We start from the raw sequence: 21,100 nt of genomic DNA on the forward strand, positions 1-21,100 counted from the left end.
CGGTTTATGAGGCTCCATGTGATTCCTGTCTCGCTCATCTTGAGTACAGTTGAAGTCCCCACCGAGACACAGGAAATCATCTGAGTTGCAACTCATTAACATATCATTGAGCTCATTCAACACAATAACCCTCTCCAGCCCATTTACAGGTGCATATATGTTAACCAAGACAAGATTACATTTTTCAAATTTTGCCTTAACCATAATAAGTCTCCCCTCTACTTTAGTCTGTACCTCTAATGAAATTGGAGTGAAGCTCTTTGAAAACAAAATGCCAACCCCCCCACTCATTGAGTTTAAAGAACTAAGGCATAACTCTCCCTCCCATTCTGCCTTCCAATCAATTTCATTTTTCTCATCAGTGTGTGTCTCTTGCATTAACAGTACATCAATCTTTTTCAGTCTCACTAACTCGTATAGCATTGCCCTTTTTTTCATATCTCGTGCACCGTTGAGGTTAAGGGTGGCAATTCTGAACTCACTCATTAAAAAAAAGGAGGAAATCACCCAGATAGCAAGTATTAACCAACCCATAGAAAATACAAAAATATTAGTCGGTTTGCTTTCCATTATCACTATCTGCTCCTTGGTTTGCAAGGGTTAAAAACTTTTTCATCCTGTACATCTCTGTTCTGGTAAAACCATCCCTGCCTTTTTCTTTCAGGTTTGACTTCACTGACTGAATGAAAGATTTCTTCCGAGGGAAGAACCTCTCTACTTTTACCCCTTTGGCGTTTTTTGTTTTGTGTAAAAACTGCTTCATTTCTGCCACACCATAGCTAACTAGCTCCTCCTCTGACAGTTCACTCTCCCACGCCCCATCTGAAATTAAATCAGATGTAGCATCTCCCTGTTCTGTCAGGTTTTCAACTTTGTCCTCTGTCACTTTCTTTGCTTGTGAACCACGTAGGCCTTTTTTTTGCCTTCCTTTTGTTCCCCACAACCTTAAAACCATCCTCCTCCTTTCCCATGTCCACCTCCATACCCAGCAGCCCGTCTACTCCACCCTCACTCCTTGCAGCGGGCCCCCCCGCATCACTCTCTCCATCCCCCTCTTGGCTGTCTTTAAGACCACTGTCCTCCTGGGTGCTCACCAAATCATTTTCAAAGCTAGCAGCAGGCTGATCACCACCATCCACCTCCTCACCTCCCCCTCCACTGTTCTCTTGCTGCCCTTTAACAGCTTCAGTCTCCTGTCCAACACCCTCCCCACTTTCACTTCTCTTTCCTGTCTCCCTAGCAGCAGGGCGACCCCACGGCGTGCCCCCCCTCCCCCCTCTAGCCACCCCACCCGCCCCTACATCAGTAGAAGTGGACGGCCGCTCTGCAGAACAAGACCTGACCAGGTGTCCCTCCTCCCCGCACCCGAAACATTTCATTCTCTCTGTAGTGGCATAAAGTGTGTATTCAAAACCACCTACAGAGAGCTTGAAATTTATTTTCAAATCGTGGTCTCTGTCAATCAAAATCATATACACAATCCTCCTGTGTGACACCACATGTTTTAAATCAGGTGATTTACAACCTGATGGCAACTTTTTTATTGGTGACACCACCTTGCCAAACCTGGCCAACTCTTGGACAATAATCTCATCGCTTATAAACGGTGGAACGTTTGACAAATGGACCTTTGTTGCTGGTGTAGCGAGAGGCAATACTGACACAAAAGTGTTCTTAATTTCCACACCTTTAGTGACAACAGCGATTGCCTTCTCTACCTCATCAACAAAGATAACAATGCCACCGTTCATCCTAGCAGCTGACTTTATGCTTGTCGCTCCCACAACTTTAGCGACAGCCAAACTACAGTCCTCCACCGAGCAGGGGAAACTTGGTGCGATCTTAACCCCATGTTTCCGCGTCAGATTAATAAAATCCATGACGCTAAACAAACGGCGAAACGGCGACAACGCCTTTACGGCCGCACCGAGCCGCCGCCGCGGCTAAAGAACACAATCCCCGCTCCTTACAGCGGGGGATTAAAACAACACCAAGCAATAAAAACAATCAGCCAAGAACAACAACTCGAGAAAGCATGAAAAGAAAGACAGAGAACAAAGACTCACTCACTCCGCAGCAAACTCTCCGCCGCCCGCTCACACACACCCACTCCGAGAGAGAGAGAGAGAGAGAGAGAGAGAGAGAGAGAGAGAGAGAGAGAGAGAGAGAGAGAGAGAGAGAGAGAGAGAGAGAGAGAGAGAGAGAGAGAGAGACCATGCACATTCCTAACTGTGAGAGAGAGGGGTGTGTGTGTGGGGCTACAGATCCCATGGCCTGGGGGAATGGGCCGTAACCCTGACAACAGGCTGTAGAGTTGAACAGAAGTGGTGAAGAAACGCTAATAAATAGCTTGAATTTGGGAAAAATGAAAATTGGGGCTCCGTCACCGTCTGTATAATGCTAATGGCCAATGCCATGTGAAAGTTGGGATCAGTTGCTGAAGCGAGTGAATAGATAAAGGTGGGAAATGCATTGTGTGACTGACCTACTGACTTACCTCTCTAATTATATGTTAGATATATACTGTATATATATATATATATATATATAATTTTTTCACCCTTTACTTTATTGACAAGAATGGCAGATAGAGCGCAGCAACAACATAGCATAAACAGCAGCAGGATATGAAAGTACATAAAGGCAGCAGCATACGCTAGGCATAGGCATAATAACAGCAGCAGGAGAGCGGCAAGGCATGACATACATATACTGTGATACTAGCAGCAGCTTGCAGTAAGAATAACTACCTGCGGGCAGGAATAGCTAAGTACTGTGGATAGGGGGCGTGACGCGCAGTTCCCGACCGTGTGAGCGCGCGCAACCTCCAGACCACTCCCCTGAACTGGCTACGTCATTATATTCCTACGCTAAATTTGTTGTCACATTCCTAAGCCAATAATTTGATGATAATAATAACGACCCTCATGTATCCGGTAGGAGACACAAAGGAGTCTCCTAGAAAAAACTAGAAACTCACTCAGTTGAACAAGTAGTAGGCCATGTATGGCCAATGGCATCACCGCTTTCAAAAACAAACTGATATGATATAATGCTAAATGCCAATGACATCACCACTGGCATCACCAGGAATACTGGTCCCTCATTGCCTGTTAATGATGACGTTTCCAGAGATGCTGGTCCCTGATTGGGCTACGGTCTTAAAGGTGCTACACCACGAATTTTCATTTTTCCATGTATTTCTTTGGTGTCCCACCAGCACGTGCTATCCTCACAAAGTCATATTTCTTACCATTGTGTCTTTCTCAGTTTATGCGCAGATCTATGTAAGCAGGTCTCAGAACGGGCTGTCTGATTTTATGTTTGAGGTCACAATCGGGACCTACTGCTACTGCTGTGCTGAGTGGGGGTTGGGGAGGGGTGGGCAGGCCTTAGAAGGAGGAAGGAGGAGCTTTGCCTGGCTCCAGCCAATAGACCCGCCCACTCTCTGAGTGGACTGCTTCTCTTGGTCTGGAGGTGTCATATGACGCGTCTCTTTCTATCGGTTTCTTGGCTAACCGACCAATGAAATCAATGCAAGACAGAGGAGGGGTGCGTCTAACTTTTGAAAATCAACAGAAACAGTGGAGGGAGGGGTGGCTCACCAGAGTTCTTAATTGCCTCCTTTGATCTTCAGAAGAGCTACAACTACAAGTGTCGATAGCTCGTTAGTGATTCTCTCTAATCAATGAAACATCAAAGACAATGACCTGTTTGGTGCATGTCACAGAGGGGAGGGGGAGGAGGGAATGTTTTGTGTACACAAGTCAAACACAACCCCTCCCACCAGATCTCTTGTGATTGGGAATTTCAAATTTCAAATCCCCTCCCCTTTGTAATCAAATAGAATAGGGACAACTTCAGACTCAAGCTCCAGCGTAGAGTCTGAAATCAGGCTAGGAGGAGCTGGGAGAAGGATGGGGAGGGGTGGGCAGGCCTGCTGAGCAGGATATTCCTGGCCAGGAAGTTGTCCCAGGCTCAGAATCTGAGCCTGGACAATACAGGATGTAGAGCCCTGTGCAAACCTTCAAAACATTCATAAAATAGAAATCAAACAACAACACTACAACTGTTATATCTGAGACAGTTTTATGACGGCAGTAAAACCATATAGTACTCGAGGCACGGAGCTTCAGGTTAACGTGTCCTTATTCCAGCCGGCACTTCAATACAAGGACAACATCCGGGTCTCCCATCATGCATTGTACCAACAGCTACGGCAAGCAGCAAAACCCAAAAGACATAACATCTCCTTCCCCCTTAGAATAGAGCCCCCCCAACAAATTACGAAAGAACTAGCTCAATCTTAAGGCACAAACACTCAAAAGTCCTCAAGGCAAAGTACTGAACTTAACAATAATAATTATGTCTTATTTAACCGTCAGGTACACAACACAACAAAACAAAACGAGATGAGGGTAGACCACCTCATCCCGTGACCATACCCATGGGGATTATTCTGCCCCAGTTGTTTGGGTTGGTCGCCAACTTAACTTTAGAGTCTATAAGTTCAGGCGTTCTGGAGGACGGCGTTCTCTTACCGGGTAACGATGCTCAACAGAATGCTCAGTCTTACTGTCTCTGGGAGTGGACCCTGGAACAGCAGCAGGTGTAGGGACATCCATCAGAGCCTCTCGTAGCGGGGAGTCAGGAACAGACGGCTCGCCAACAGGTTCAGGTGCACCTTGGGGTGGTGCCGGTGTGTGCTGGGGTGCGCTGGGTGCACCTTGGGGTGGTGTCGGTGTGTGCTGGGGTGCGCTGAACTCTGTCTCGTCGAGGCCGTCCCTCGAAGGTTGATCTGGGGCCGATGCTGCTGACTGCAGAAGTTGATCGACGTGTCTTTTCCACACTAGTCCGGTAGCAGTCTGTACGGTGTAGGAAACGGGGCCAGTCTGCTTGACAATGGTTGCAGGGACCCACCTGGGTCCAGTACTGTAGTTTCTTGCCAATACTGGCTCATCTGGAGAGAAGACTCTTTCTTTAGCCCGTTGCATCCTTTGCTGTATCTGCTTTTCCTGTTGATGCTGAACGGCATCCTTCACTGTCATCGGCTTTAAGAGGTCGAAGTTGGTTCGTAGATCTCTATTGAACATCAGGGCAGCGGGTGAAACTTTAGTAGTGGCATGTGGCGTGTTACGATAGCTCAACAGGAACCTATGCACTCTCTGATGAAGTGTTCCTTGGCCTTGAGATGTCTTCAGTGCCTTTTTCACTGTTTGAACAAACCTTTCAGCCAACCCGTTAGTGGCAGGGTGGAACGGGGCTGATCGGATGTGTTGGACACCATTCGCTTGCAGGAATGTAGTCATTTCTTGTGACACCAGTTGTGGTCCATTATCCGAAACCAGCTGAAGGGGAGAACCGAAACGACTGAAGATCTCGCCAAGCTTCTCAATGGTTTTTGCAGTAGTGGTGGATTTCATTATGGCCACTTCTGGCCACTTACTGTGTGCATCCACACACACAAGGAGCATTCGGCCCTCTAGTGGTCCTGCAAAATCAATATGCACACGCTGCCATGGTTCTTCGGGAAACTCCCAGGGGTGCAGAGGAGCTAGTTGTGGGGTATTTCTAACTTCCTGGCATGAGGAACAGGTTTTGGCGGTAGACTCGATCTCTCTGTCGACTCCTGGCCACCAAAAGTAACTTCTAGCAATTTCTTTCATTCGAACTATTCCACTGTGACCTGAGTGGAGCTGTTGCAGAATAAGCTTGCGTAATGATGGTGGAATAACCACCCTCCTCCCCCACAGCAAACAACCAGATTGCACCGACAGTTCTGTTCTCCTGGATACATATGGGTGCAAACTGGGGTCGTTCCCGCCTGGTCTACCCTTCATCACCATGTCCATCACCACTGACAGGACAGGGTCAGTGCGAGTGGCTCTCCTCACCTGAGTAGCTGAAACTGGAGCATCATCCACCTGACAGAAGTAGAAGACGTCCGCGGAACGCGACTCAGGCCTGGTGACAGGAAGTGGTAACCTAGACAGCGCATCTGCGTTGCAGTGAAGGTCAGCCTTCCGATATTTGATATCATACGAGTGCGCTGACAACAGCAATGCCCACCGTTGCATGCGACTCGCTGCGAGTGAAGGTATCCCCGTGTGGGACCCTAGGATGGTTGTGAGGGGTCTGTGGTCAGTCAGGAGCGTAAATCGCCTCCCATACAGGTACTGATGGAACTTGCGAACTCCATAGACGATACTCAGCGCTTCACGCTCTATCTGAGCATAGTTAGTCTCTGCTTTGTTCAAGGTTCGAGAAGCAAACGCTATAGGCCTCTCTCCTCCGCCTGGCATTAAGTGGGAAATGACGGCCCCCACACCATATGGAGAGGCATCGCAGGCCAACTGAATGGGAAGCGACGGATCAAAGTGGGTCAGAGCCCCTGAAGTCACTAACGTCGTCTTCGCCCGCTGAAAAGCCTCCTGGCAGGCGGTACTCCATTTCCATTTCTTGCCTTGACAAAGCAGTTCGTGTAATGGCTTGAGCATGGACGACAAGTTCGGCACAAAACGGCCATAATAATTCAGCAAGCCCAAGAATGAACGCAATTGGCCCACATTCTCTGGTGGCGGGGCGTCCACAATGGCACGAATCTTGGACGGGGCAGTGTGTAACCCTTGAGCATCAATCACATGCCCCAGATATTCAACAGACAGTTGAAAGAACTCACACTTGTCTTTGCGGACCCGGAGTCCGTAGTCTTGCAGCCTCTGAAGCGCGGCATCCAAATTGTTAAGATGTTCCTCATCTGTAGCTCCTGTGCACAGAATATCGTCCAGGTAGCACTGTACTCCCGGTAGTCCATGCAGGATCTGATCCATGGCCCGTTGGAAATGTGCAGGAGCTGACGTGATCCCAAAAGGGAGCCGACAATACCTGAAAAGCCCCTTCTGTGTGTTTATGGTGAGCAATTCCTTGGAATCCTCATGAACGTGCATCTGCAGGTAAGCTTGGTTAAGGTCTATTTTGCTAAATTTTTGCCCTTGACTCAGGCCTGCAAACAAATCGTCAATGTGTGGAAGAGGATATTGCTCTGCTGACAGTACAGGGTTCAGTGTTACTTTGAAATCTCCACAGATGCGAATTTCTCCCGTCTTCTTTGGGACGGGGACTATGGGCGTGGCCCATTCACTGGTAGTAACAGGTTCCATGACTCCGTTTCTAACTAAGGTGTCCAATTCATCTTCTACTTTCGACCTGATAGCATACGGCACCGGCCTGGCTTTCATGAACTTTGGTGTCGCTTCAGGCTTAATGCTCAGCCTGACAGTGATGTCCTTCATACTGCCTAATTCGTCTCGGAAGACCTCCTCGTGTTTCTTCAAAATAGCCGCTAGATTGGTGGCAGTTGGTGACACCATTTTCACAGTGTGCCAGTTCAGCTTCATTTTCTCTAGCCACACACGTCCCAGAATGGCTGGGTAATCACCTTTAACAACGTAGATGGGGAGTTTCTTCACTTGCTTGTTACTCTGGACCATGACATCTGTCATTCCTGCCATGGGTACAGGTTCTCCTAGATAGGTTTTGAACCTAGTGTCAGAGGGTTGCAGGGGCAGGTGTCTCAAAAACAGTTTGTAAACTTTATCGGAGATGATGGATGCTTTTGAGCCAGTGTCAATTTGCATACTCACTGGATGCCCTTCCAACATGGGCTCAACCCAATAACCCTCTGAATCTTCATCTACCTTCATTATCTTCAGTGTATTCACACTCATCTCCTGCTCCCCTTCTGAAGAATCACTGGCCTCTGTCTCTTTTTGTCTCACAGCATGCACTTGTGTTTTCTTCCTGTATTTCCCTCTTCCTTGTCTGTTGTCAGACGTAGACGGTCTCTCAGTGTTCTTCTTGCTTTGACAGACACGCTCTATGTGGGCCCTTTTTCCACAATTTCGACAGTCTACATCTTTAAACCAACATGTCGTGGCGAGATGTCCTGTTTTTCCACAACGGAAACATGGCCCTTGTCCACTTGACCTCTCTGTCTGGACTGTATGCACTCTGCCTGTTGTATTAAACTGTTGAGCCTCTTTTGAGGCCATTTCCATGGAGACACTGATACTGATGGCTTTCTGTAATGTCAAGTCTCTCTCAGTCAGCAGTTTCTTCTGTGCTGCTTCATTTCTTAGACCTAATACCAGTCTGTCTCTCAATGTGTCATTTAGTACTTGCCCAAATTCACAATGTTCAGCTAACTTCCTTAGCGCTGCAACAAACACGGTCACAGATTCACCTTCCTCTTGATTGCGTCGATGAAACCTAAACCTTTCTGCTATCAGTAATGGCTTAGGTGAATAGTGTTCTGCCAGGACATTAACTATTTCTCCATAGGTCTTGGTCCCTGGCTTGGTGGGCATCAGGAGGTCACGTAGCAAATAAAAAGCCTTTGGCCCCATTACTGACAGGAATGTGGGTACCACTTTTTCATCAGGAATGTCATTTGCGGCTATGAAATAGTCAAAACGCTCTGAGTAAGCACTCCATTGCTCCACATGCTCATCAAAAGGGCCAATACTACCAATAACTCCAGCCATTTTCCTTGCAGGCTCCTGGTTATTATCCTCTAATACTTCCTCTTCAGATGATACTTCCACTTCAGCAGGCAATTCCCCTTCAGCAGACATGCAGATCCTCCCTCCGTTTTCCTCTTCTCTCTCTTATTTTTTTTATTTTTTTTTTTATTTTTTTTTAGTAGTTTATATATTTACTGTGTCAATTCTTGTTTCTTTTTCAGTAGTCCTCGTCCATCACAATAGCCGCCGGTCGCGACGTGTCCACTAGCTGCATTAGCCTCTTACTGCTAACAAACACACAGCCACACAGACTAAACTTGACCCCACACTCACACAAGTTACACACACACAGTGCTCGCGGGAGTTCAAACCACCTCGTCGCCAGTTTGTTATATCTGAGACAGTTTTATGACGGCAGTAAAACCATATAGTACTCGAGGCACGGAGCTTCAGGTTAACGTGTCCTTATTCCAGCCGGCACTTCAATACAAGGACAACATCCGGGTCTCCCATCATGCATTGTACCAACAGCTACGGCAAGCAGCAAAACCCAAAAGACATAACAACAACAATCTGCAGCCCATGTTTTGAGGTGAATCCTACCAGACTATACGTACCCCGACATACATACACATGCAGTACTTGCACGCTCTGTTTGCGCAAGTAAACACATTTTGGGGTGAACTATCCCTTTAATAGTACTAAAAGCACTTCTACTGTGTGACATTATTTGCAGGTGAGAGAGAGAGAGAGAGAGCGCGAGAGAGAGAGAGGGTGAGGTGCGTAGGAGAGAGAGAGTGAACGAGGGAGAAGACGGGTGCGTAGGAGAGAGAGAGAGAGAGAGAGAGAGAGAGAGAGAGAGAGAGAGAGAGAGAGAGACTTGTTGAGCCAGAACAATAGTCACTCTATCGACTGTTATTAAATGTGGAAAAAACGCAGCACTGCAGTTCTATATTCCTCCTTTGAAGAACATCACTGGTTCTGACATCAGCATAGAGACCCAGCAGCTCCCCTATGAGCAATAAGCTAATGTACATGGGGAAATAAAACTCTTGCAGAGCCTGGTTGGCTGTAGGTGGGCGGCCATCTGCCTTTGACTGCTGGGGTTGAGAGAGCAAAACAATAACAATGTCTACGGCAGTGTTTCTCAAATGGGGCTACGTGTACCCCTAGGGGTACACAGGGGTACTGCAGGGGGTACTTAAGGAAAACTAGAAAATGGGAATATGTATTTTACTGTTATGGTTGATGATAAAACATTGACAGAGTGTGTGTGAACCTGCTCATCTGTACATTTCTAAACCAAATTACATAAATAACTTGACTAGTAGTAACAGTTTGAACGTATTGGCATTGGAACTGAACCTTTGATGTTGCTGTAATCAGGGGAAGGGGGTACTTGACTTCGGAAATCAGTATAAGGGGTACTGCAGTCAAAAAAAGATTGAGGGGCGCCCGCTGGCCTAGTGGTCAAGGCGCATACCACCTACTAGGCTATGATGCCTGCTGGCGTCGCCGGTTCGATTCCCGATCCGGACGACCTTTGTCACATGTCATTCCCCATCTCTCTCCCCATTTCCTGTCAGTCTACTGTCCTTAGTCCGAGCGTTTCAAGCAAAAATTGTGCACTTTATGAAAGAAGCATGAAATTTGGCACACAGTTAGAACATGCCATATGGAACATTTTTGGCTATAGGGGCATTGCAGATTTGTCTTGGGAAACTTGTGGGAGCCAATCAAAGTTGCTCTCTTAGACTTTACTATAGAGTAAAATAATACAAACAATAAATATGCTTTAAGTAGCATGTGAGTGGTCAAACTAGGTGTTACTCGGGATTCTGAAATGTAAGCATTTGTGTTGCACGAAAAACATTCCTTTCCGAGAAAAAGTCGCCACAAAACTTTGAAAAGTGATGACTCATCACTTTAAATCCATAAAACCATAGTTTTATGGGGTCCGTTTTTAGCCCAAGGAATGTTTTTCCTGCAAAACAAATGTTTGCATTGGATTCAGAATCCCAAAAAAACACCTAGTTTGACCCCTTACATGCTACTTAAAGCATATGTATTTTTTGTATTATTTCACTCTATAGTAAAGTCTATGAGAGCCCAACTTTAATTGGCTCCCACAAGTTTCCCAAGACAAATCTGCGATGCCCCTATAGCTAAAAAATGTTCCATATGGCATGTTCTAACTGTGTGCCAAATTTCATGCTTCTTTCATAAAGTGCACGATTACATCAAAATACTGCCGGAAACGCCCGGACTACCTGTCAAATAAAGGCATAAAAAGCCCAAAAACAAATCTTAAAAAAAAAGATTGAGAACCACTGGTCTACGGTACAGTGTATGTCTGTCCATGGAAACCCCCCCCCCAGCCGTGGGTCTGTAATCATAAGTCATGGAAGCCTGTGAGAGACAGGGATGTCATTCTGTGTCTGTGTGTATAGCTGTCACCTCACAGCCACCTGTCCATGCCTTCCCTTAAAGGTCTCATGACATTATGTAGTTATTTGTTTGTTTGTTTATTTATTTATTTTTGAACATTCAGTGGATTTTCTTTGGTCTGGGGTTTCACTCTATACCAGGGGTCTTCAACGTTTTCAGGCCAGGAGCACCTCGACTCACATCACTACAGTGCCCAAATGTAGCTTCATAGCTGTGTTGTGCATGGACGCATGCACACACACTGACACACCCACGTGCACGTGCATGCACTCTTCATACAAGCGCAAACATTCATATTTCACTTACTATTATTCTGTCAATTTCTCCCTTTGTTTTCTCTCTCTCTCTCTGTTTGTCTCTATCCTCTCTTGACCTCCATCTTTTCCACTTCATTTCTTCTCTCTGTTCTGCTCCATTTATCCCTCCAACTCTGCTTTGCTTTTATCGTCCAGTCTTTGTCCTCCCCCCCCTATATTCACATGTAATTGACTAATGCAAGGGTCTTCAACAGGGGGTCCGGGACCCCTAGGGGGTGCTCATAGTTACTACATGGGGTCTTCCAAATCTTTGAGTGATAGAATTTTTTTTTCTTTTTTATATTAACGACTCGAACCCTAGCGTCCATATTCTGAGAACGTTAGCCAAAAATAGCTCACAACGCCTCACGCTGCAAGGCGTTGTGAGCTTGTAGATCGTCTATTTTCGGCAAAGAGGTTTGGTGTAGAGGGGGAAAATAGCAGACCAAGTACAGAGTGAAAGGTCAAGTTTATTGTAAGTATTGAGTTGACGGTTCAAGTGGTTAAATATCTGAAAACACAGATTGACAAGAATCCAAAATACACTGATGATTGTGCTGTCAAACAAAAGGTTGTGGGGGTCCCTGCTTCATCTCTCTCTCAACTAAGGGGTCCTTGGCCTGAAAGCATTGAAGACCCCTGGACTAATGTTAAAAGACTGTGGCTGTTCAACCATTAAATGTCACCTCATGTTAACTTACAACTACAATATGAAGCTATATGGGCATAAAAGGGATTTGGTTCCCCTGGCATCACAGGGATCTCCATATCTCCATATATGGGCATAAAGGGGATTTGGTTCCCCTGGCATCACAGGGATCTCCATATCTCCATATATGGGCGTAAAAGGGATTTAGTTCCCCTGGCATCACAGGGATCTCCATATCACCGCATGAAAAGGATTTGTTCTGCTGGCATCACAGGGAACTCCATATCTCCATATATGGGATCTCCATATCGCCATAAATGAAAGGCTTCGAGTTAATGCATTTGTAATGGAACATTTTTCATATTTAACTTTACTGCCACTTGAGGGCACTGTTCCTCCATTTTCTTCAAGTTTAGTTCCTCCCTGTCTCCAGGGGGTGCTGTTTATGCTGTTCTGCTGCAGCTCTTATGCCACAGGAAGTGATTGAGTTTGACCTTTTTCCCTTGTAAAGAATCACAAGAAAAGATTGTTTTTGAGTGTGAACACTCCTTAGCCATCAACTTGTTTCTACTCCTTTGAGTGGCAAAAGTACATATGCATATTATACAACATTGTGATAATGTATATTGGGGTGTATTGTGAGATAAGTGTACGTTTTGAATGTTCTAATCTATGATGCATGACACTGCAGTGTGTTGGTGGAAGTTATTGATTGATTGATTGAAGAATTTATTAGAAGTTTGCAATAGAAAAAAGTACAGTTTCATGACAGTACAAATCACTGGTACAAGGTCAACTAAAAGGAGATCCTAGAAAGCCAAGGTTCCACAGGAACCACACTTTAAGTATCTCATATAACATTGAAAGACAGACAAGTTAAGGCCTTGGGCCTTTATTTAGATGCTGTTTCAGAGAGTTAGGGACTCATCCCCGGCGTGTCCACACTGGAGAACAACCTTCCCAGTGTAGTGTTTCAGAGTTTCAGTCAGTTAGTGTCTCTGAAGACACACCAGTGTGTCCATACTGAAGGAAAAGAAAAACTAGCAGATCTACAAGCTTGTGAACATTTGTGCAAGTCTCTGAATGAATGGATCGGGAGTCTAGTGCAACGCACAGGTCCTGGACCTGGTGAGACGTAGGAGGGGCCCGCCCGGCCAGGAGTCAACCCATACTATGCATAGCAGGGTTCCCCAATAGGCGGCCCGTGGGCCCTTTGCAGCCCGCGGGGGGCTACTGTCTGGCCCACACCAACCACAGTAATAATGGTGGTATAAGAGCAGCAACAACACTAGTATATCGTCGTTGTCGGGTGAAAACCTTGTATGTCCAAAACCGTTTGTTTTGTATCTATCGTCTAAAAAATGTACTAAACTAGTGAAAACAGCCGATCTACGCTTGTAGATCTGCTGTTTTCACTAGTTTTGTCACTTTTGTGCAATGGTCTTGTATGATGAAGCAGGGCTTTGCTTTACCCTTAGGGAAAACTAATTGGGGAAGCCTGATATACAGAATATGCAGTATTCCATACTATATGGAATACTTTCCCAAGTTCTGGCAGCCAGAATCTCAAAATGCTTAAATCTGTAATCTTGATTGTGGATAAGACAGAAGGAGCAACGTGATGACATGAGTTTATGGCTTTCAATTGATCTTTACTCTCAGTCAAATGTTTGTTGATGAATTGATATTAAGCCATTAAATATAGAAGCAAACTTTAACACTTGTGTATGCGTTTAAATATCTGTTCTTTTCGAAAGATAATTTACCATCGGAGACACATGTCAAAGCAACATGTGAAGCAACCTAGTAACCAGTAAGACGCCTCAGGGTGACAAGCCATGTCTTGGCCATCTGGCCAGTGATGTATATCGATGACATCAGGGATCTCCATATATGGGCATAAAAGGGCATCATCAGGGATACGGTCCCTTTTATGCCCATATATGGAGATCCTTTGTGATGTCACAGTGATGTGGACATAAGGGATCTCCATATATGGGCATAAAAGGGATTTGTTCCCCTGGCATCACAGGGATCTCCATATCTCCATATATACATGTATACCAATGAACGTTGATTTCTACAATGATGGGCGGCACCTGTACAACGGCCAAGAAAGCTTCATTTGCGCAGCATAGAAACCAGTGGCTTTCCACTGTCCAATTTTTTTTTACAGTCTATGGATCTGACAGTAAACTGCGACCTAAGGTGGCAGAGGGAGAGCAGAGCCCAGGATTACAGCTTAAATGCCAATTGGCACTGGGTGAAAAATGGGTTACAAAATCGCGGGATAAAAATGCTGAGAAAATAGAAATGTGACAATTGATAGTGAAGTAAAATGTCATGACGGTGACGGTGACATCACAGCTGAACTTCAGTATGTGTAGACACAGAGGAGACTGTGTTGCTCTACAATGAGATCAGAAAAGGTCACACAATAACCCATTCACGCAGAGATTATCTAATGCTTTAACTATTGAAAAAAAGCAGATCTACAAGCTCGCAGTGTGGCACTTGGTGCTGCGCTGCGAGCTTGTAGATCTGCAATTCTTTTATTTTGGGGGGGGGGGGGGGGGGGGAAGCGAACATTTATAACTCAAATATTTGCTTCTGGGTGGTCCCTGGAACAACATATCTTGAGATGGGGGTCCGTGGCCAAATACACGTCATTTTGGGGGTCCTTGACATGAAAAAAGTTTGAAAACCACTGATTTAGAAGAAGGATTTAGAAGACATTTATGGAATCGGATCAAAGTTATTCAAAGACTTGAGGCATCAGTCTCATCAGTGTTCAGGATTTTTCAAAAATAGCAGATCTACAAGCTCGCCGCGCGGCACCGAGTGCCGCGCTGTGAGCTTGTATATCTGCTATTTTTTAATAGTTAAAGCATAAAATAATGGTTAAAGTGGTTCAAATCTAAAGCGGCACAGATTTGCGTTGCCGGACCAAATGGAATAAAGGAGTTATGGGAGGCAGCTTCCTGTCTGGGAGGGTTATTGTTTACAGAGGTCGTTCCCACCGTGACATTTTCTCTGACCGCTGCCTCGTTGTTCAGGCTCCGCTGGTTCCATCGCCCGTTTGATCCTTAATAGGACCTTCTTTGACCTTTGCACCTCAAAAGGTCGCTTTGTGTTAGACAGCGGTGACGTCGCACTTGTTTTACCCTGCGTGTGTGCAGGGCCGGACTTACCATTGGGCTAGGGTGGGCACGAGCCCAGGGGCCTCAGGGGAGGGGGGCCTTTTTTTTTTTTCAAAAATTTTTTTTTGGACCTCAAAAACTTTAGTAGGCATGATCGCAATCGCGAAATTCCATGTTTAACCCCCATACCAACAAACATTTACATTTCAAGAAAACATAATGGCTGCTAGCTCATGAATGCCTGAACGGATTTCCATTCGGATTTTTTTGTTTGAAAGCTGTGAACAGTGTGGACACACGTGGTGCATGATCTAGGCATGGGCGTGCATGATCCGTGCACTATGAATTACATGGAAGTCTATGGAGAGGGAGGCGTTGTGGAACTTGGAAGCCATTTTGAAAAGACCCTGAATGAGTAAATTTAATGATGACATTTTAAAGTATTGCAATCCAAATAAAGTGATATTTGTGTTTAGTTACAGTACATTTTGTTTTATTATTGAGAGCTTCTGCTCTGCTGGCCGCACTGCATGTAGCTGCTCTGAAAGCTTAGTGCAGTCTAAAGCCCGCCCACTCTATGTATCCGGTACTTTCCACACACATAGGCTACACACATGCACGCAAACTCCAATTCTGTATCCGCTTTAGACCCTTCCAATGAGCCAATGAGGATACACAGTCAGATTATGCACGGGCCGGTCCGAAGGTGAGGTCACGGTGTGGTCAGGTGGACCGGAGGTGGAATTTTTGCGCGCGCACGAGGGCCTCTTTATTTCCCCTTGCCCAGGGGCCTCATGTCATATAAATCCGGGCCTGCGTGTGTGTGTGCATGCGCGTGCGTGTGTCAGTGTTGATTTTTACAGGACATTTTTATTTAGTTTTAGTCATAGTCTTTTGAATACAATTTAATTTAGTTGTTATCACATTTCAATCTTCTGATTTTTTTTTTTTGTTTTAGTCAAGTTTTAGTCGACTAAATATATTAGTCAACTCAATCTACAGTTGATTTTGTAGACTAAAATGCATTTTGGTGGTCCTTGGATGGCGTCGTAATGAATTATTTTACACATTTGGTTGCATGCTGAAAATAGCCCTTCTACAAGCTCACAACGTGTCGCGCTTGTAGATCTGCTATTTTCAGAGTGCGACACCCAAGCGCAACCAAATGCACATGGCTCGTCTTTTAGTTCTACCGGATCTCTTCTGTGTGTGTGTCACCGGCGCCTAACTCTGTCTCCACTAGGGGGAGCACAAATCCAGGATATTTTTTTTTTTTTGTTTGTTTTTTGGCGCCGCAAAGCGGCGCCGCGAAAAATCGGTTATTTGCGGTTATAAAGGTCTAAAATGGGTCTAAAATGAGTCTAAAATGGGTCTAAAACGGGTCTAAGATGAGTCTAAAATGAGTCGAGCACTGCTCGGACACGCACAGCGGTCCGCGGGGCACCCAACAAGCCAACACACAATGTGGCTGTGCGCACAACAAAACCACACTGACCACAAGTCCACAACCATGACCAAAGATCTGCAACCAGCAGCTACCAATATTTACAAGCAAGCAAGCATCTCATCACACGCGCGCACACGCACACACACACACACACACACACACACACACACACACACACGGAGGAGGAGAGGAGAGGCTGGCTAACCACAGTGAACAGTTAGTTAAATAAAGCCATGTCTTACCTTGAGAAAATGACAAGAAAATATCCAATTTTATATTGAGGTGCCCAGAAGAAAGTTCCTTGGAGGCACACAACACAACGTGTCATGTTGTTACCTTTTCCACTGTTTGTAGCAATAACTTGGCTCGTGTCATGTGGTAACTTATTCAAATAGTCCATACTACTTCTGTGTAGATAACGATGATTTATTACTTCCAGGGCCAGGCAGGAACATACAGCATAAACGTCACGTTTTCACTAATCCACTTGTATTAACTTAACTTCTCACTAATATATTCTCCCCAGCATCACACCCGCACATTCACTTCCGCGCCGGTCCCAAAACACAGCGTCAACGTCATCCCGTACTGCTCCTAAGCCCGCCCCCTTAAAGGCACAGGCTTGGCATATAACACAGTAGACCTATACCTCCCGCCCCCCATTCGCTGTGATTGGTTTAGAAGCCACGCTATGGGTGCTTCAAAGGGTCAAACAAGGCGAATTTCTGACGTTCTTCTTCTTAATCACATTTTGTGATTATATGATCGTAAATAAATAAAAGGAGGGAGGGGGAGCCGGGCTCCCCCTACTGGCGAATAGGGGGAGCCATTGCTCCCCTTGGCTCTATTGAATAGGCGCCAGTGGTGTGTGTGTGTGTGTGTGTGTGTGTGTGTGTGTGTGTGTGTGTGTGTGTGTGTGTGTGTGTGTGTGTGTGTGTGTGTGTGTGTGTGTGTGTGTGTGTGTGTGTGTCATGAACAGTGGTGCTTTGGTGTTTTATTTTCAGTTGGGACGATCATTTATTGACGTCACGTGTACGTGCACCTCTAGCTGTGTGCGTGCGCCTACCTGTGCGCATGGAGCAAATAGAAAATATTGCGCTGCAGTAGAGAAACTAAAAGTTTGCTTTGAATGAATCTCAGACAGTACCTACCACAGTAATGGAGCCATGTAGCCTATGAGGACGCATGCACACTGTACAGTCACCGCTGGAAACCTAGGTGTTAAAGTAGCCTATCCATATGAATAGGGTAGCCTACTTGGGCTTGTGCGCGAGCCCACCACTCACTGGTAAACTTGTTATGCAAATAGCCATTTGATTAGATAGGCTATATGGCACATCATCACCCGTCAAATCTATTTTATGGGGACACGTTATAGCCTATAACTCTATGGTTCTAGCATGCACCGTTCCTGCGCGTGCATGTGGGAAATATATTGGCCTGACGGCTTCCGGCCTCGAAAGCACTACTGGTCATGAACTGTGTGTAATGTCCTCTCTCTCTCTCTCTCTCTCTCTCTCTCTCTCTCTCTCTCCAGACATTATCCTAAGACATCTTTCACCATCGTGGCCGACACTCCAGAGAACCTGAGACTGAGGCAGCAGAGTGAACTACAGAGCCAGGTACACGCACGCACACACACACACACACACACACACACACACACACACACACACACACACACACACACACACACACACACACTGAGCGTCCACATGGTGGCTTTTTGTAGCAGAAGGGAAGCAGGAAGCGTTGACGTAGTGGGGGAAGGGCTGTGTGTGTGTGTGTGTGTGTGTGTGTGTGTGTGTGTGTGTGTGTGTGTGTGTGTGTGTGTGTGTGTGTGTGTGTGTGTGTGTGTGTGTGTGTGTGTGTGTGCACGAGCATGACTGTGTGTGCGTGCGTGTAATGTAATACCAGTAAGACTCCCTAATCGGGAGATAAGCGACCGTAGGTCACTTATCTCCACAAATAGGGCAAAAATGTGTTTTTCCAAAATCTTCCTGATCCATGTTGATGACATGAGTGTAGACATACTGTGTAGTGATTTTCGTGATTTTAGGGCAAAATCTGTAGGAGCAGTGTCCAAAAATGTGTTTTTAAAAATCGGCCTGAAGGTGGCGCTATATGGGACAGATTCATGTTGATGGGATGAGTGTAGACATACTGTGTAGCAATTTGCGTGATTTGAGGGCCAAAACTGTAGGAGCAGTGGCCAAAAATGTGTTTTAATAATCGGCCTGTAGGTGGCGCTAGAAGAGGGCCATGTGAGAAATGAGGGGTGGGGTCTCCGCGTTGCCTTGGCGGACGAATAGGTACCGGCCCCGGCTCTCCCGGACGCTCCTAGCCCGAGTTACGGCATTTTATGTGAGCTGCAGTGGAGGGGGTCCTCCACTGGGGGCGTCACCACTTTTGCATCCGTTCTGGAGCACCAGGAGTGGGTGGTCCCCAGGAATTCCCCGTGAGCAGCCCCGTTGGGGTGGTCATTTGGTCATTTTTGCACATTTGGTCATTTTTTACACCTGGGGGTCCCCCAGGGACCTGGGGGTCCCTGGAGCTCTGGGGGTCCTTGGAGGTTGTAGTTTGGCAGGTAAGGAGTGTGTGTGCAAAATTTGGCATGGATGGGGGCAACGGTTGTGGAGATATGAGCAGGGCAAAAGTGTGACGTGTGACGTATGACTCACTCACTGACTGACGGACGGACAGCCGGTGGAGTTTTTGGTAGTAAATGCGACCTACGGTCGCAACTATCCTTGTGAGGACCAAGCGGGGCCACAGGGACAGTATTAGTCAGTCAGAATGTACCTTATGTGAGGTCATTTTGAGTGACTGACTGATTGCTGATGTTTCTATTGACCAAAATGCATACATGACCATATATTTCTATATGTCTGTCAAACACATAAAAAGCTTGAGCTTATTCTCATATTGGTCCATGTTTAAGAAAGGTTTGTATGTGTGACCCAGCGTGATCTAGTATCAGAGTGCGGACGCTAGCGTTGACTCCCATTGTAAGAATGGAATGTGGAAATGCTCGTTCTACCTCAATGGCATAGCTCAGGGGTCTTCAACATTTTCAGGCCAAGGACCCCTTAGTTGTTGTTTCATTGTTTGATATTTAACCACTTGAACCATCAATACTTAATAAACTTGACCTTTCACTCTGTACTTAGTCTGCTCTTTTACCCCTCTACACCAAACCTCTTTCCTGAAAATAGCCGATCTACAAGCTCACAACGCCTCGCAGCACAAGGCGTTGTGCTGCTATTTTTGGCTACAGTTCTCAGAATATGGACACTAGGGTTCAAGTTGTTAATATAAAAAGGATTGGAAGATTTGTAGGACCCCATGTAGTAACTCTGAGACCCCCAGACCCCCTGTTGAAGACCCCTAGCATATCTCCAACTATCCCATTGAGATAGAAAGGGCTGCACGGTTAATCGTTTTCAAACCGAAATCGCGATGTGAAATCTCGCGATTAGCGAATCGCAAAGGCCGCGGGTTTGGCGATTTTCTGCGAAGTTGACTTCCCAAGCAATATGGAGACGTTTTAATTTTAGAAATCCCTTCATAATTGACTAAGCAATAACATTGCTGCAATGATCAAATCAAACGGTGGTGTCTTTCTTTGCGCATCGCCGGCCGCACAGAGGATTAGCATTACGGGTTGCTCTCCTCAGAGGAGAGGAGCCAAGCCAAGGCTTGATTGACACTGTCTGTCTAACAGCACGTAAAAGTGTATGATCCCTTCCAACGGAGTACTCCATGGCTACAGGTAGTGAATGTTCTGGTAATCATTATAAATATAACATCCTTAAATCCTTGTGCATAGATTAAATGCTCCCGTTTGTCGTAAGCTGAAAGTGAAAGTAATTTCAGTGCAACGGTGCCTGCTCCTCCTCCTCCACACATGAAACTTATGGCGTGTCTTAGGGTGCATTTTTTTGCCTTGATAAAACTTAAGCAAGGCAGTGACATACAGTACTTTCTTCCTTGACAATAATGAGAGGCAGACAAAACCATTACTGACATTTTGCTGAATATAAAAACGTTTTATATTGCTAATAAGCAAAGTAAAAGGGAATCTTTTGGAAATATAATTGAACTGAAACAAACCATTTGCCAATTTGCCTAGTTACTGTAGTTAGTGATAATCAATTCATTTTTAAATGTAAACACACAATAAATATTCAAGGAAGCTTAAATGATGTTCTTTGGTTAAATAATTTCCTTGACAATGAGAGGCATTATTACTGAGATTTTTCTGAATATAAAAACGTTTTATATTGCTAAAGCAAAATAAAAGGTAATCTTTTGGAAATATAACTGAACTGAATCAAACCATTTACATGATTGCCAATTAGCCTAGTTAATAATAATCAATTTATTTTTTAAATGTATTACACAATAAATATTCAACGGAAGCTTGACCTAAGGTAGTGAAATGATTTTCCTATGGTTAAAATAATTTATTATATCATCCTTTTAACAAAAAAAAAAACGATCACTTATCCTACCTTGAAATAAATATATAAATACAGGGGTTAAGGTTCTCCGTCCTGAGGATGGATTTCCGTCCTGAGGAATCCCTAGGGGCCATT

The 21,100-nt window shown here is 45.4% G+C and overlaps 1 protein-coding gene across 1 annotated transcript in view; it reads left to right on the forward strand.

Annotated features, from left to right (window-relative positions):
* Nucleotides 1-21,100, forward strand: part of nebl (nebulette) — a gene marked incomplete at both ends in the record, with an annotated part of 261,471 nt that overhangs the window by 41,002 nt on the left and 199,369 nt on the right. Inside the window, one exon of the mRNA XM_080751658.1 lies at nt 18,040-18,124. Within this exon, the coding sequence (XP_080607784.1) occupies nt 18,040-18,124 (85 nt within the window). The remainder of the gene's footprint in view (nt 1-18,039; nt 18,125-21,100) is intronic.

The sequence above is a fragment of the Nannobrachium achirus genome (assembly GCF_963921795.1).
Source record: "Nannobrachium achirus genome assembly, chromosome: 21".
NCBI classification, from domain to species: domain Eukaryota; kingdom Metazoa; phylum Chordata; class Actinopteri; order Myctophiformes; family Myctophidae; genus Nannobrachium; species Nannobrachium achirus.